This window comes from Nelusetta ayraudi, unplaced genomic scaffold (assembly GCF_046127955.1).
Source record: "Nelusetta ayraudi isolate G7.1 ecotype Tasmania unplaced genomic scaffold, CSIRO-AGI_Nayr_v1 ptg000004l, whole genome shotgun sequence".
In the NCBI taxonomy this organism is placed as follows: Eukaryota; Metazoa; Chordata; class Actinopteri; order Tetraodontiformes; family Monacanthidae; genus Nelusetta; species Nelusetta ayraudi.
The window spans coordinates 8,054,860-8,067,463 of NW_027466054.1; the positions used below are offsets into that span (position 1 = coordinate 8,054,860).

At 42.8% G+C, this 12,604-nt stretch overlaps 2 protein-coding genes across 7 annotated transcripts in view; one reads left to right on the forward strand and one right to left on the reverse strand.

Moving 5' to 3' along the window:
- ppm1kb (protein phosphatase, Mg2+/Mn2+ dependent 1Kb) lies at positions 1-10,737 on the reverse strand. 5 transcript variants are annotated; one of them, XM_076032848.1, is made up of 7 exons: positions 10,603-10,737; positions 5,183-5,701; positions 4,985-5,085; positions 3,013-3,178; positions 2,469-2,613; positions 2,029-2,163; positions 1-1,553 (listed from the first exon to the last, which is right to left on the reverse strand). In XM_076032848.1, the coding sequence occupies exons 2-7, from the start codon at positions 5,644-5,646 to the stop codon at positions 1,422-1,424; spliced, it is 1,143 nt and encodes a 380-aa protein (XP_075888963.1). In that variant the 5' UTR covers positions 5,647-5,701; positions 10,603-10,737; the 3' UTR covers positions 1-1,421. The 5 variants fall into 5 exon arrangements, with proteins under 5 accessions (XP_075888963.1, XP_075888954.1, XP_075888945.1 ...); XM_076032839.1 differs by lacking the exon at positions 10,603-10,737 and adding an exon at positions 6,647-6,793; XM_076032830.1 differs by lacking the exon at positions 10,603-10,737 and adding an exon at positions 6,647-6,792 and having other exon boundaries at positions 5,183-5,704.
- The window catches only part of herc3 (HECT and RLD domain containing E3 ubiquitin protein ligase 3), a 23,143-nt gene continuing 18,304 nt past the window's right edge, over positions 7,766-12,604 (forward strand). Inside the window, exons 1-5 of one of the 2 annotated variants that reach the window (XM_076032764.1) lie at positions 7,766-7,921; positions 8,948-9,312; positions 10,626-10,785; positions 11,144-11,220; positions 12,290-12,511. In XM_076032764.1, the coding sequence (XP_075888879.1) occupies positions 9,090-9,312; positions 10,626-10,785; positions 11,144-11,220; positions 12,290-12,511 (682 nt within the window). In that variant the 5' untranslated portion in view covers positions 7,766-7,921; positions 8,948-9,089. Of the gene's footprint in view, positions 7,922-8,824; positions 9,313-10,625; positions 10,786-11,143; positions 11,221-12,289; positions 12,512-12,604 lie in introns of both variants that reach the window. The other variant, XM_076032755.1, reaches the window with a different exon arrangement.

Here is a 12,604-nt window from a genome sequence, read left to right on the forward strand (position 1 = left end):
TTTTGGTTGGTAGAATTTTATTGATGTCCACAAGTCATTCAATGTAAAACTACAGTACGAACACAGCATGGCTGAAATGGTCACCATTAGGTCCCAGATACATTAGTCAGGGTTCACGATGAGGTGTTTTATTACAGACAAGCTCCTGAAAACAAATGAGGTTTGAATTGATATGAGCTTCAGGAAGTATTTGCAACAAAAATAAAACAGTGTTTACAAGAAAAAATGACAGAAGCAACACTCACATACTGATAAATATGTTTGTACATGGGTAGCGACCACACATATAAACTTTGCGTACAGATCTTCACAACCTGGAAGAACTAACGTGTTTCCAATGAAGAAGTATCCACTCACATCACGCCGGTACGACGACTCACTCAGCTTGACGACTGCTCTACCCTACACACTGTTGATTATTGTATTAAATCATGGAGGGCATTGAAGCAAAAACAAAAAACCAAACATTCACATTGTCATACACGGCTTAGTTGAACACTTATTAATGTTGCATTAAGTGTGCTTTTCTCATTGTGCGCATGCCATCTTAATAAAGCAGGCTCGCACCAAAGAAACTCAGAGGTGAGTTTATGTGAGTGGCACTGACAATTCCAAATACATGAAGAATCTGTTTAGACCAGCTGTTGCATCAGTGAGCTCCCCGTGTTCCACGTGAATATAAATAGACTTTTTACAGATACATTTGGTGGCAAAACAGGCTATGCAAACCCAAATACACAAAAAAAAGTACCTATTTTTGAGATTTTTTTTTCATTTTCTCTCCCACAAAGTTGCTACTTATTTACCTTTACAACAGACAGTAAATGGATTCCAATTCCATTATTTTATTTAGCGCTGCTGCATAATGTTTTTCAACCGTCAAAACATAATTTCAAGATTTCACCCAAACCATTTGTTTTCTCAGTTGTAATTTGTTACTGTGAACACTACAGAACAGTCCATTTTTCCAATGCAACTTAAAAAAAAAGTAGACAGTAGTGCAAACTCGGTAAATACCAACAGCTAAAAAAAGCTAAAACGATCTGGATGGGAAGACAGATCCAGTTCTGAATCCGCTCTTTCTTTAGAACTGGCTACATACTGGACAGCCACCACAACTTCCTGTCAACATTCTGACCTTTCAAATAACTTCCCAGCTTGCACCGGGGTGATCGTTGGCTCGTTAGGGATTTTTGTTGTTTTTTTGTTGTTGTTTTTTTATTAAAAAAAGATACATATAAAAAAATATATATTTAGTGCACATCATGAAATGACTGCCTCTGGCTCCACACTGATGAATAAATATCAGCCTCTTAAACTATCACTGTCGTGGGCCAATCACTTTTTCATAATTCTGGGCGCCGCTCTCTGATTGTATTGCACACTGGTGTCAGGTCCGGGGATCTGCGCCTCCCGGGCGACTATGCCCAGCGGCTGCTGGACACAAAGCTCCTGCTGAAGGAGAAACTGGCGTCAGAGCTCCTGTGTTTGCCCCAGGCACCGAAAGGCACCACAATTATTGTGCTGTTGTCCTCGGAGCCGTACTGAAGAGCCTGAGGGTGAAATAAAAGACCTTCAAATAAAGGAAAACACATTCCAAAATACATAAATCAATAAATAATAAATAAAATAAATATTAAGATAAATATAAGATAAGTAAATATTTGGAACACATCATTTACACTTTTTTAAATTACGGCTAAATACTTGTCTGTTACAAAGATTAAAGCAAAATACGGCAACACTTTCTATGAAGGTCTATTGTATACTGCGTTAAGAATGCTTTTATAAGGCATTATAATGCCTTAATAAGGCATGACATAACATGTCATAAATGTTCATAGTGATGTATGACAACATTTATAAATGATTATAAGTGGTAGACATAATGTGACATGTTATATAATGCCTTACAAAGGCACAACCTTCATAGAAAGTGTAACCCAAAATCTCAACAATCCTAACCAAGTGCAACTGGTTAGACGCCTCATCATTCACTTTACTGAGCAGACGGACGCAACGGCTCACCTGCTCCGATATTCTCTGAGCCGCCTCCTTCGGGTCGCTGCACTGGTTAATGACGTTACAGATCTCCTGGCTGTTCATGATGAAGTTGATGCCATCTGTGGTCAGTGCCAGGAATGAGTCGTGGGCATGGTGCAACTGCGGAACGAGCAGCAGATTTTTCATTTATTTTATTTTAGCAGGAAACCACAACGCAATAAAGTAGTACTGCATTCCCCCACTGTAATTACTGTGTTACAGTACAATTACAGTACTGTTGCAGTATTGCTTGTTGAGGCAGATGTCAAAAGCTAAGAATAAGGATAATAATAATAATAGGAATAAGGAATACATATAAAGATGTTCGAATAAAATCCACATTTATTCAGAAGCACACAAGAGAAAGCTTCAAAGGTTAAAATTGCAAATGCTCGTAATTTAAAATGAAATTGTGCTGGACTCACAGATATCTTCTTGGTCTCCGGCTCGGCGATGACCCCCATGTTCTTCAGGTCAAAGTCTCCAATGCTGCGAGTCATCGCCAGTCTGCCGTTGACATTTGGCTGTCCCAGACTGTTCCACGTGATGAAGCCGCCACTTCTCTTGATTCTTTTGAGAGAGAGAAGGTGAGGGAGCGGGAGGGAGAGAAACAGAGAGAGAGAGGGGGGGGGGGAAGAAAGCATCAACATATATTACATATGTTGAACATCGTGTAGTGTGAATGACTACATTCACAAATAATATACTTAAAAAAGCCAGGTAATTAATGTGCATTAATGTATGAACGTATTCATTTGATAAACATGTTTTGTTGTTTTTGTTTTCTGGTTGTTCTCGCTAACTTTCCGTTTATTGATATTGCATCTACAGTACAGTGAGGAGCACGTGGTCCAAAGTGAGTCACAATCTGCCTACCAAAGCACGTACAGCACAAACAAAGTCTTCATGGAAAAATCCAGTAATTAAGAGCAAGCGCCTGGACGACGTCGCGTGAACGCGGACGGCTACCTCTCCTTCTCGTCCTTCCTCTCGGGCGTGTGGTCCACGGTGAGCTTCAGCACCTTGCCCTTGCGACACAGCATGGCGCGGCTGTCCCCCACGCTGGCGACCACCAGCTCGATGCCGTCCCTCAGCAGCGCCACCGTGCACGTGGTCCCCGGGTTGATCCCCGCTCCTACAAAGACACGAGGTGGGACGAGTCAGGAAAAAAAGACAAATGTGGTGGCAGGGTTTGGCCAAAAGGTTCAGAAGAACCGCACAGGGCACCTCACACACACACACACACACTCGAGACACAACATGAATATTGAAGGTGGTCAGGGAGGCTCGAGGGAAGGGGGCAGAGGGGAGGGAGGGCTGGCAGGGAACTACGGGTGAACCACAGATGAGGCAGTCACACATGCAGGTAGCACACAGACTCAGCGTCATGATGTGATCGTTGATATGGGCTCTTTGAAAGATATGCTCCTGTTTTAACTTTGCAGATGTTTTCATTGTTAAGATGTTTCAGATCTGTAACATTCTGATAGCAAGAATAATGCTTTGACAAGTGATTGAAAAGGGCACTAAGCACATGCCAGCATTATGAACCCCCATTTTCTTGTCTTTTATTTAAAAAAAAATATATATATATATATTTTTTAAATTCTTTTGAAAAAAATATAACATACAGTATATTGCACATGAGTACCATTTTTGTTTAACTACGGTTTAACTATTTGTGGGCATCACACATATGTGTCATTTAGAATTTTAGGGCATAAACAAAATATTCCTGTTTGTTTAAATTCTTTGCACAAGACACAGCAAATTGCTGTTAGTTTTTTCGTTATTAAAAATGTGAAATTTAAGGAATGCAAACTTTGTCAAATACCTTTAAAGTAATTCTGTTGTTATTTGGCAAACATGACGCCCCATTTTCTTTCAAGGAATTCAAAGGGTCATCAAAGAGATTTCAAGTTTTCAAGATTTGAACAATCACGCTGAATGTTGTGAACTAGACCGCATACTGAAAAATATCTCATACACCTCCTGGAACCCGGAACACTGTCGCACAAGAAGCTTTGCAAACACTTGGTGAGAGAAGATAAGAAGAGGGAGAGAAAGAGAAAGAAGAGCGAAAGATAGGGAACCTTCCAGTAGTCCAGGATCTAGGACCCGCTGGACTCCAATATCTAGCCTCTCGTCATCCACATTGGTGCCAAGGGCCTCCAGCTCTTAGCTGGTCAGCAGCTGCCGTGGATAATATGCACACATACACACACAGGCATATTGGGACATTTCACACAGCGGGCGCCAATGGGGGCCCTTTCAAGTAAAAAAAGGCAACCTCAAATCTGACATTGAACTGACGTCACACTAGTTTATAGTGACTGAAGATGGAGATATTGAAAAAGAAATCTACATTTTCTATCTTTCTTCTTTTTTCATAGGAGCACTTCCTATTAAATTTCAAGTCAAGAAACATTTACAGCAGAAAACTGAAAAACACATGGCCAGCAAATTGGAGGAAAAAGCACTTTGGTCGTAGTTTGTGCTGCATTTCTTCCCTGGAGCGTCCCTGACTTTATTATGAGTGCTGTTAACTGGGTAGTGTTGAACTAAACATGCAACAGCATGTAGATTGTGGGCCATCGCATAACCACTAGAGGATCGTGTCTGTCCTGGTAGGAAAAGCACATCTCCTTTATGCTTATGTAGAAGTTTTCCTTCAATTCTGTTGCCGTACCATGAGACTGAGTAGTCATAGTGCTGAGATGATGGACAAAGACCTTAAACTGTAGCAAAAATTGTCTACTCTTTTTTTTTGGCAGAAATTAAAGACCTCAAATTTACACAATTATGCCCAAAAAACGTATTTGGATGGCATGTATTGGTTTTCAAGGGAAAGTGTTTTTTCCCCAACATTTCTATCTCTGAATATGCATAACACACCCCATGGACAGAACATCTGTATTCACCTTTCAATAGAACAACCTACCATGTGGAGAGAAGTGCAAGTGTTTCACGAGGGCTTTGTCGACTTCGAGAAAGGCCTGAGATAAAACCAGCTGCAGGTCACACTCCTCCGTGACAAGGTCCCTAAAACAACGACCAAAGCACAGCCCCAATCAGAACATAATCAACAAGCCTGACACTTATCTCTGTCAGCTCTCATTTCATGTCAATGTGCCCTTACTTGATGAATCTTTCCATGTGTTTCTCACAGAAGTCAGCAGCTTCTGGCCCGCCGTGACCATCAAATACAGCAAAGTAGAGGATGCGATCGGTCATCTGGGAGACTTGAAAGCGGTCTTCATTCTCCTTTCGTCCACCAATGAGGGAGGCGCAGCCTACCTTGGACAGGCTGACTTTAGGAATGGGCTTTCCATAGCGAATGCTGGGCGGCAGCAAGATGGGCTCGTCAATTCGATTGTCCCAGATGCCGAAAGAATCCCAAGTGGTGGGGCGGCCGCTGCTGTCGGCATCAAATCGGGTATTGCTGTGGCGACTTTCTGAAGGACTGTACAGTGATCTTCGAAAGACTGTGCACAGTGGGTAGCAGCCCGCCAAGGAAGGTCCTACTGGTCTTTGAACCAGACTAGTGTGACTGACATGAGGACCACTGCACCTGACCAGGCGCACAAGACGGGCTGCTGACATCCCCCTGACAGCACAAACACTAGAGAAGCAGCGGCTGCAGGGACAGATAAAACTCCTGCTGGAAAGAGAAAAAAAACGTAAAGCGAACAAAACATTAATTTGGCCTTGATTGCATGTCCCATAATGGCCAATTTTAGCAACTCTAGCAAACCTCGCTCCACTGCAAAGCTGTACATAGATCATTTATTTACTGCATCTTCCACTTAACCTGGATTAGATTACTTTAGCAGTATGTTAAATTATTCAAAACCTTTAACTTTTCCCAAACAAACCTCTACAATTGTTAATTTAATCGTTTTTATTTAATCCACCGATGGTTCTGAAAATTAAACTGTAACCTTTTCCCGAATCCAAACATAGCTTTATTATGTACAATCAGTAACATTTCTTAATTTGCTTTTAAATCCTCCACTAGGGTTGAAAAATTAGGTCATGCTCGGAGTTGTTGGCTGATGTAACATCAACATCTGACACCAAAACAGAAACAGCATGTGAGACACACAGTGCTCTCCGGTTACATAACCAGGCGGCTCAACGTTTACGATGGAAATACTTTCGCATTTATAGCCTACCATGAACAACTACAGATGCAAATTGCATTACAATACTGTTTGGCACAAAATATGAGACCAACGTTTTTATAGAAAGTCATCAAAGCGTTTTCAAGAATGATGCAACGCTTCGAAGCGGCTAGCGATAGCAGCTTTAGCGAGCGACGTGTTTTCCATATGGTGAATGCAATATTTACAATGGGCATTTAATTCATCGTTTTGTTTTACAATCATCGTTGTTCCGATCTAAACCAGGCCTTTGCTATGAATAAGGCAGAATGAAGGTCAGCTGGCAACGTACCAGTTCGGCAGCGTTAGCATCAATCGTCATGCTGCTTAATGGCTGGCTCTAGCCGTCTCGCTAGCAACATGTTTAGCAGTGGCTAAGGCACTATTCAATACACAACCAACACTTTACCGTCTTACGCATGTGACAAAAAGAATATTACCTTTGGTTTTCTTGCTGTTATTAAGTTTCAATCTTCAGGGGTGTTCTCTCATATAAGCGCAAATATTTGAATAAGCACCACCGCCCTCGCTCCACCGTCAGCGTCACACGGATAGAGCCAATGTTATCAAACAAGCAGCCCGAGGTCACCGCGCCAATCATATTCCGAGATAACTGTACGCCCACTGACGTGCTAAGAAAACGGCAGGCTATTGGTTGGCAGAAAAAGAGGTCTGTTTAGACAAGCCACACACACACACACACACACACACACACACACACACACACACACACATATACACACACACACACACACACACAGCAAACTTCCCCTTGATTTCTCTGCGCCACCCTGCAGTGTCTTTGCTTTCATATAAATTTTATGGTATGTGTGGCCACAGTATGAGGAAACAAAAAAAGGTCCTTGAACACGGAGCATTGATTCGAGTGAACTTGAGTGCATGGGTGTATGAAAGAAAGCTTTAGTCACACTGCTGTCCCTTTCCCGTAATAGTCAAACTCCTGGGTCCTTGTAGCTGCTGACTGAAGGACTTTTGGTTTCAAAAAAAAATTAACTGCTTCCAGACATTCACATTGGAATAATGAAAGACATTGGTATGGACTCCATGTTTCATGTGTTCAGCTTTAACAATGATGTATCCCGTGGTGATGAATAAAAAAAGAAGAAAAGAAGAAAAAAACAACAACAATTGCTGATTATTTTCTGATGTGTCTTTATTTTAAAATACAATGCAAACTGGGGTTGTGCGTGCAAACGTTTCAATGAAGTCAATGACAATAACTTAAATTAATTTTACGTTATACATATATAAATAACCCTGTGTTTTGTGCTTGGTTTAGGTGTGTTGACATTGTCATAAAACGCAATTATGACAACTCGTTCTGGAAATACACATTAAATCGGTATTTTTGTGTAGTCACCTGATCGTGTCCCCTTAGCTGCGACAAACCATCTCAATTGTATATAAACAAAAGCCGGATGAGAGGAAACACTGTGAATCCAAAAATATATAAAATAATATAAATATAAAAAATAAAATATATTGTGTTGACACGCGATGTATATCTCGTTATTGTTTGTCAGAGTCAAATATCAAAATAAACCAGACGTCCAGGCTGACAGGAGGACGCGAAGGAGGAGTGTCTCTGTGCACCTGACTTCCTCGTCTGTGACGTCATCTGCAGTGACATTTCCTAGTATGTTTTCTGTGCTCGACTGAAAGCAGACGACCAATAACAACATGCATACATCCAGGTAAAGACCTTGCTTATTTCATTGGGTGCGCGCACACATTCCAGCAGCGCTGTACTTCATATGTTTTATTAGCTTACACTCGGTCGCGGCGCGGCAGTCGCCGACTCTGTAGCTTGGCTAACGATAACGTTTGGAGTCCAGCGAGTTGTGGCCCATTGATCACGACGGGGTTTTTGAGTACGATACTGAACTTTTCGACGAAGCTAATGAATGTTGTTGTCTTTCAATCGCACCGTTCGCTGAAGCATCCGCATCTCCACACCGGAGAGCCCGAGCTTCTCGTACTCCTACACGGCAGCGAGCTATCGTGTCCTTTTAAGCACATCTCCACACAGGATGAGCGTGGAGGAGGAGGAGGAGGAGGAGGAGGAGGGACTGCGAGTTCACACATAAACACGGCTAGCTCCTGAGCTAACGTCGTGTGCGCGGTGATTTTATTATTGTAATTAAAAAAAAATAAATAAATAAAAATCACGGTGTGTGTAAAATATTCATGTCAAGATTACGATTACAATGCCGAGTGCTGTTCACGAGTAAATATGCTGTGTATATGTTGTTTAATAAGGAAGTAGAGAAAGTGCGAGGCAATCACGGTCATTTCAGTCGATGGCTGCTTAATGAGCCCCACTTGTCTGTTTGCCCAGTGATTGCATCATGTTTGTTTTATTCCACCCCATCAGGACATATCAGGACATAGTCCACATACAGCACCGTGCCCTTATACCGTTTCCGCAGCTTTTTATTGCGACTCGAGTCTCACTGCTCGGTATCATTTTTGTCTTGTCGCACATGAGCAGCGCGCCCGTCGCAAATGCAGTTTGGAGCTGTCTAAGCTGGGATTACACTGGGTGTATTTAAACACGCTGTACTCCTGTCACCGTGATGCTTACATCACTCACGCAGCACACGGCCACGCCCACCCCTAAGCCCTTCTTCAACTTCCATCCCTGAAAAACACACCTACGACTCAGCCTTGACAGGTCGAGGCAGATGGGATCACTGACTCCTTCCCGGCTCTCCTCCCAGGGTCGGCACCTACGTGAAGAGGAGAAAGCGGGGCTGCCATCAAGCCTGAACCTCGTTTTTGGTCATCCCATCGTGTGGGCTGCCTCACTCTGACCGCTCCCTTCAGATAGGCGCTCGCCCTTCCTCAAACCCTCCGGCCGACATGCTGTGCTGGGGTAACGCCAAGGACGGGCAGCTGGGCGTCGCCGGGGAGACGAACCCCACCTTTGAGCCCAGGAGGTGCAACGTGTTCAGGGGCAGGGGGCTGCGGGACGTGGCCTGCGGCGGGGTCCACACCCTCTTCCTGCTCTACGATGGCAGCGTCTACACGTGCGGCTCTAACAGCTGGGGACAGCTGGGCCATGACAAACCTGGGACGTCTCCAGGTAAACAATCAAGTGTAAACACCATTATAGCGTCTTTATTCCTCGTCATATTGATTATGCTATCGTCATTCTCCAACACTTTAGTAACCTAGCAAGCCGGATGGGCTATTTGCTAAATCCTCTGGATTTATCTCAGGTGTTCTCAGGTGGTTAAGATCCAATGGAAAGCAGTTGGACGAGCTCTATTTATATCACATTCAAGAGGGCAGGTGGGATCTGGCACTGTCATTTCAGACAGGTTACCACAGCGCGAAGGTTTCTTATGTTGTTGTGAGCAGCGCATCGCTGTCTCGTAGTAACTCTAAACGCAAGGCTGGGTTTTAGTAAACTCTTGCAAAAACCAGTAAAAAGTCAAGAGGGAATGTCTTCTCCGCAGGTTTTCTACAACTTATTATACTATACCACAGCATGTAGGTTAGAAGCTTGGCTTGCTCCGTCTATTTGTTTGTTGTCTTGGACTTTTAGGAGCTGTGTGCAGCACTTCCTTGTTCAGCCATGAGTAAAATGAAGCTGACTGGGAAGCCAAACCCTGCGACTGAAATGCTTTTTAGCCAAGATTTATAGGTGAGGTTTGATAGGCTGCTGCGCAACGTTACCACTCCGAATAACTGCAAAAAGTTTCACCCACTGTTGAAGTAATTTACACTTAATTTTAACTGAAAAATAATACAAATGACTGTGAATGAAAGTGCATAGTATCACCATTATCACTCTCTGAGGTTTTTTCCTTTTTGTTTTTTTACAACTCAAGTTGATTTTATGATTGTCACATTGCACCACATAACCATTTCAAAAAAGGTTCTAACCAAACTCAGCCATGGAAGGTTTTTGCACACAATTTTTGGTGGCTGTCAGTGTCAGGTTAGTGGCTAGTTTTACTTTCTTTTTTTTAGTTTTACTTTTCAATCGTTTATGAGAAGCTATACAACCAGTTTGGCTGCACCTGCAACCAAATCCTGCATTGGGTGTTAATCATTTTATTTTGGTATTCTCTCTGAGGTCAGTTTATTATTGCCAGAACATGGCTCACATGTTACTCCCTGCATTTCCCTATATTGAATCATGTTCCATGACATTCCACAAGGCAGACGGGTATGAACCACGTTCACATCGGTTTGACTCCTTGCATCTTCATTATCATTTGTTATGAGAGTAAATCTCTGTTTTGCTTCTTGGGTATGTCAGGGCATAAGAATTGGCTGGCTAGGGACTGCAAAACGGAAAATGGAAAATGTTGTGTTTCTGTGTCATCCGTGGTTGTGTTTGCTTGTCGCGCCAACTGACTCAGACTAACCTGTTCCCGCTGTTTTTAGAGCTGGTATCGGCTCTGGATACTCAGAAGATCACGCTGGTGTCGTGCGGTCGGGCCCATTCTATGGCTGTGAACGACCAGGGTCAGGTGTTCGCCTGGGGAGCTGGCGGAGGGGGCCAACTGGGCCTGGGGGCCGCAGAGGCAGCCGTTCGAATCCCAAGGTGAAGTAGTCGTCCACTGAAAAAGAAATGCTGTTCAAGTCCTAAACACAGAAAAAAATGTATTTGAGAGGATAGAAGATCAGGGTGTGAACACAATTGATTGGTTGATGTGTGTGCACGTGCGTGTGTGTTTTCACATAAAACAAATTCAAGCGTTCACCTCGTTAGAGCCTGTTTAACCAAAAACACCCCTGTAATCTCTTGTCTTAAATTTACAATGCATTTGTTTTTGAGGTTATTTAACCTTTAGGATTTTGTTAATGGTCAGCCGTGCAATAGTCATTGTCATATTTTTTTACAACCAAATTTTCTCTGTTTTCGGCCAATTTAATCATTATTGTTTTTTTTTTTTGTGTAGGCTGATCAAGAGACTGTGTGACCATCGCATCTCTCAAGTCATGTGTGGGAACCAGCACTGTATTGCACTTTCCAGAGGTGCGAAAAACTCTCTCTCTTTCTCTCTCCCAGTCTCTCTCTCTCGCTCTCTCTTTCTTTCTCTCTCTCTCTCTCTCTCTCTCTCTCTCTCTCTCTCTCTTCCTCATCTTTTTTTTTGGAGCAGCTCTGTTTTCATCTAAGCTCTTGTATAAATCCACTAAAAGTCCAGACTGCAAAAACATTAACCTAATGGCTTTTCAGAATTTATTGCATACAGTATATAAACCACTGAAATCAAAATGCGGACAAGTAGTATTAAGTACATATAGTAATGGTACCAAGTGAGTAGTAATACAGTATGTCACATGTGCAGTTGACATGAAAACCACTGTTTTTTTTCCTTAAATCTTTTATATTACTGATAATATTGCAGGTGCTTAAATTAAGTCCATTTTCAGATCATTATTTTTTTAACCCGTGACTCCAGTGGCCCGGCTTCACACAGTTAACGATCCAAAAAAGGTCTCGATAAATATTCTCTTTATAAAAAAAGAGAATATTTAGCCCTCAGTTTTCAGCCTCCCTCAAAAACTCTCTGATTTGCTAAAACTAAAATCAATCTTTGTTAGACATGCCACATGTTTTGGAAGGGGACATGAGCAAGGTGATTGCAAGGTGGTCTCAAAGGGAGGCTCCAACACCTGGCTGAGGATGTTGCTACTAACCTGGGGGAGGTATCAGGGCCATGAGTGAGATCAGGCACAACTTATTTCCAGACAGCTGGTTTTTGCACAGAACTTCTGAATGGTAGAGCGAGCAGAAGATATAAAGGACGAGTGTTAGGTCACTGACTGGCGAGAAACATAGAAAACATTGGTTAAGTGATTTTTTTGTGTAAAATGAGATCCTAGGAAATCAAGGGAGAGCGGCAGACGTTTGTGTACTATAACAACTGTAGCCAATGTCTTTAATTCTTTTCAAATGTAAAATATGCACAGTTAAATTTTACACTTCGGCATGAGGCGTCAGCAGCACACACACACACACTGAACCATCACTAAACCAGTCATCTCACCTTCCTACTGAGTTAGTCGTGATCACTGACTATTGTGATTCTCCTTTGGTGAAGATGGCCAGCTGTTCACATGGGGCCAGAACACCAACGGCCAGCTCGGTCTGGGGAAGGGGGAGTCCAGCAAGCTGTTCCCTCAGCCCCTCAAGTCTCTGGCGGGGATTCCTCTGGCAAAGATCACGGCGGGGGGAGACCACAGCTTTGCCCTCTCGCTGTCGGGGGCTGTGTTTGGCTGGGGCAAGAACAAAGCTGGGCAGCTGGGTCTTAATGATAAACAAGGTATGGATAACTAGTCTAATAACTAGCCTGTGATTATTGTTCTTTAACAGTATACTAGCATTTTTAGTATGCATCAAGCAGCCGAACTTAGGC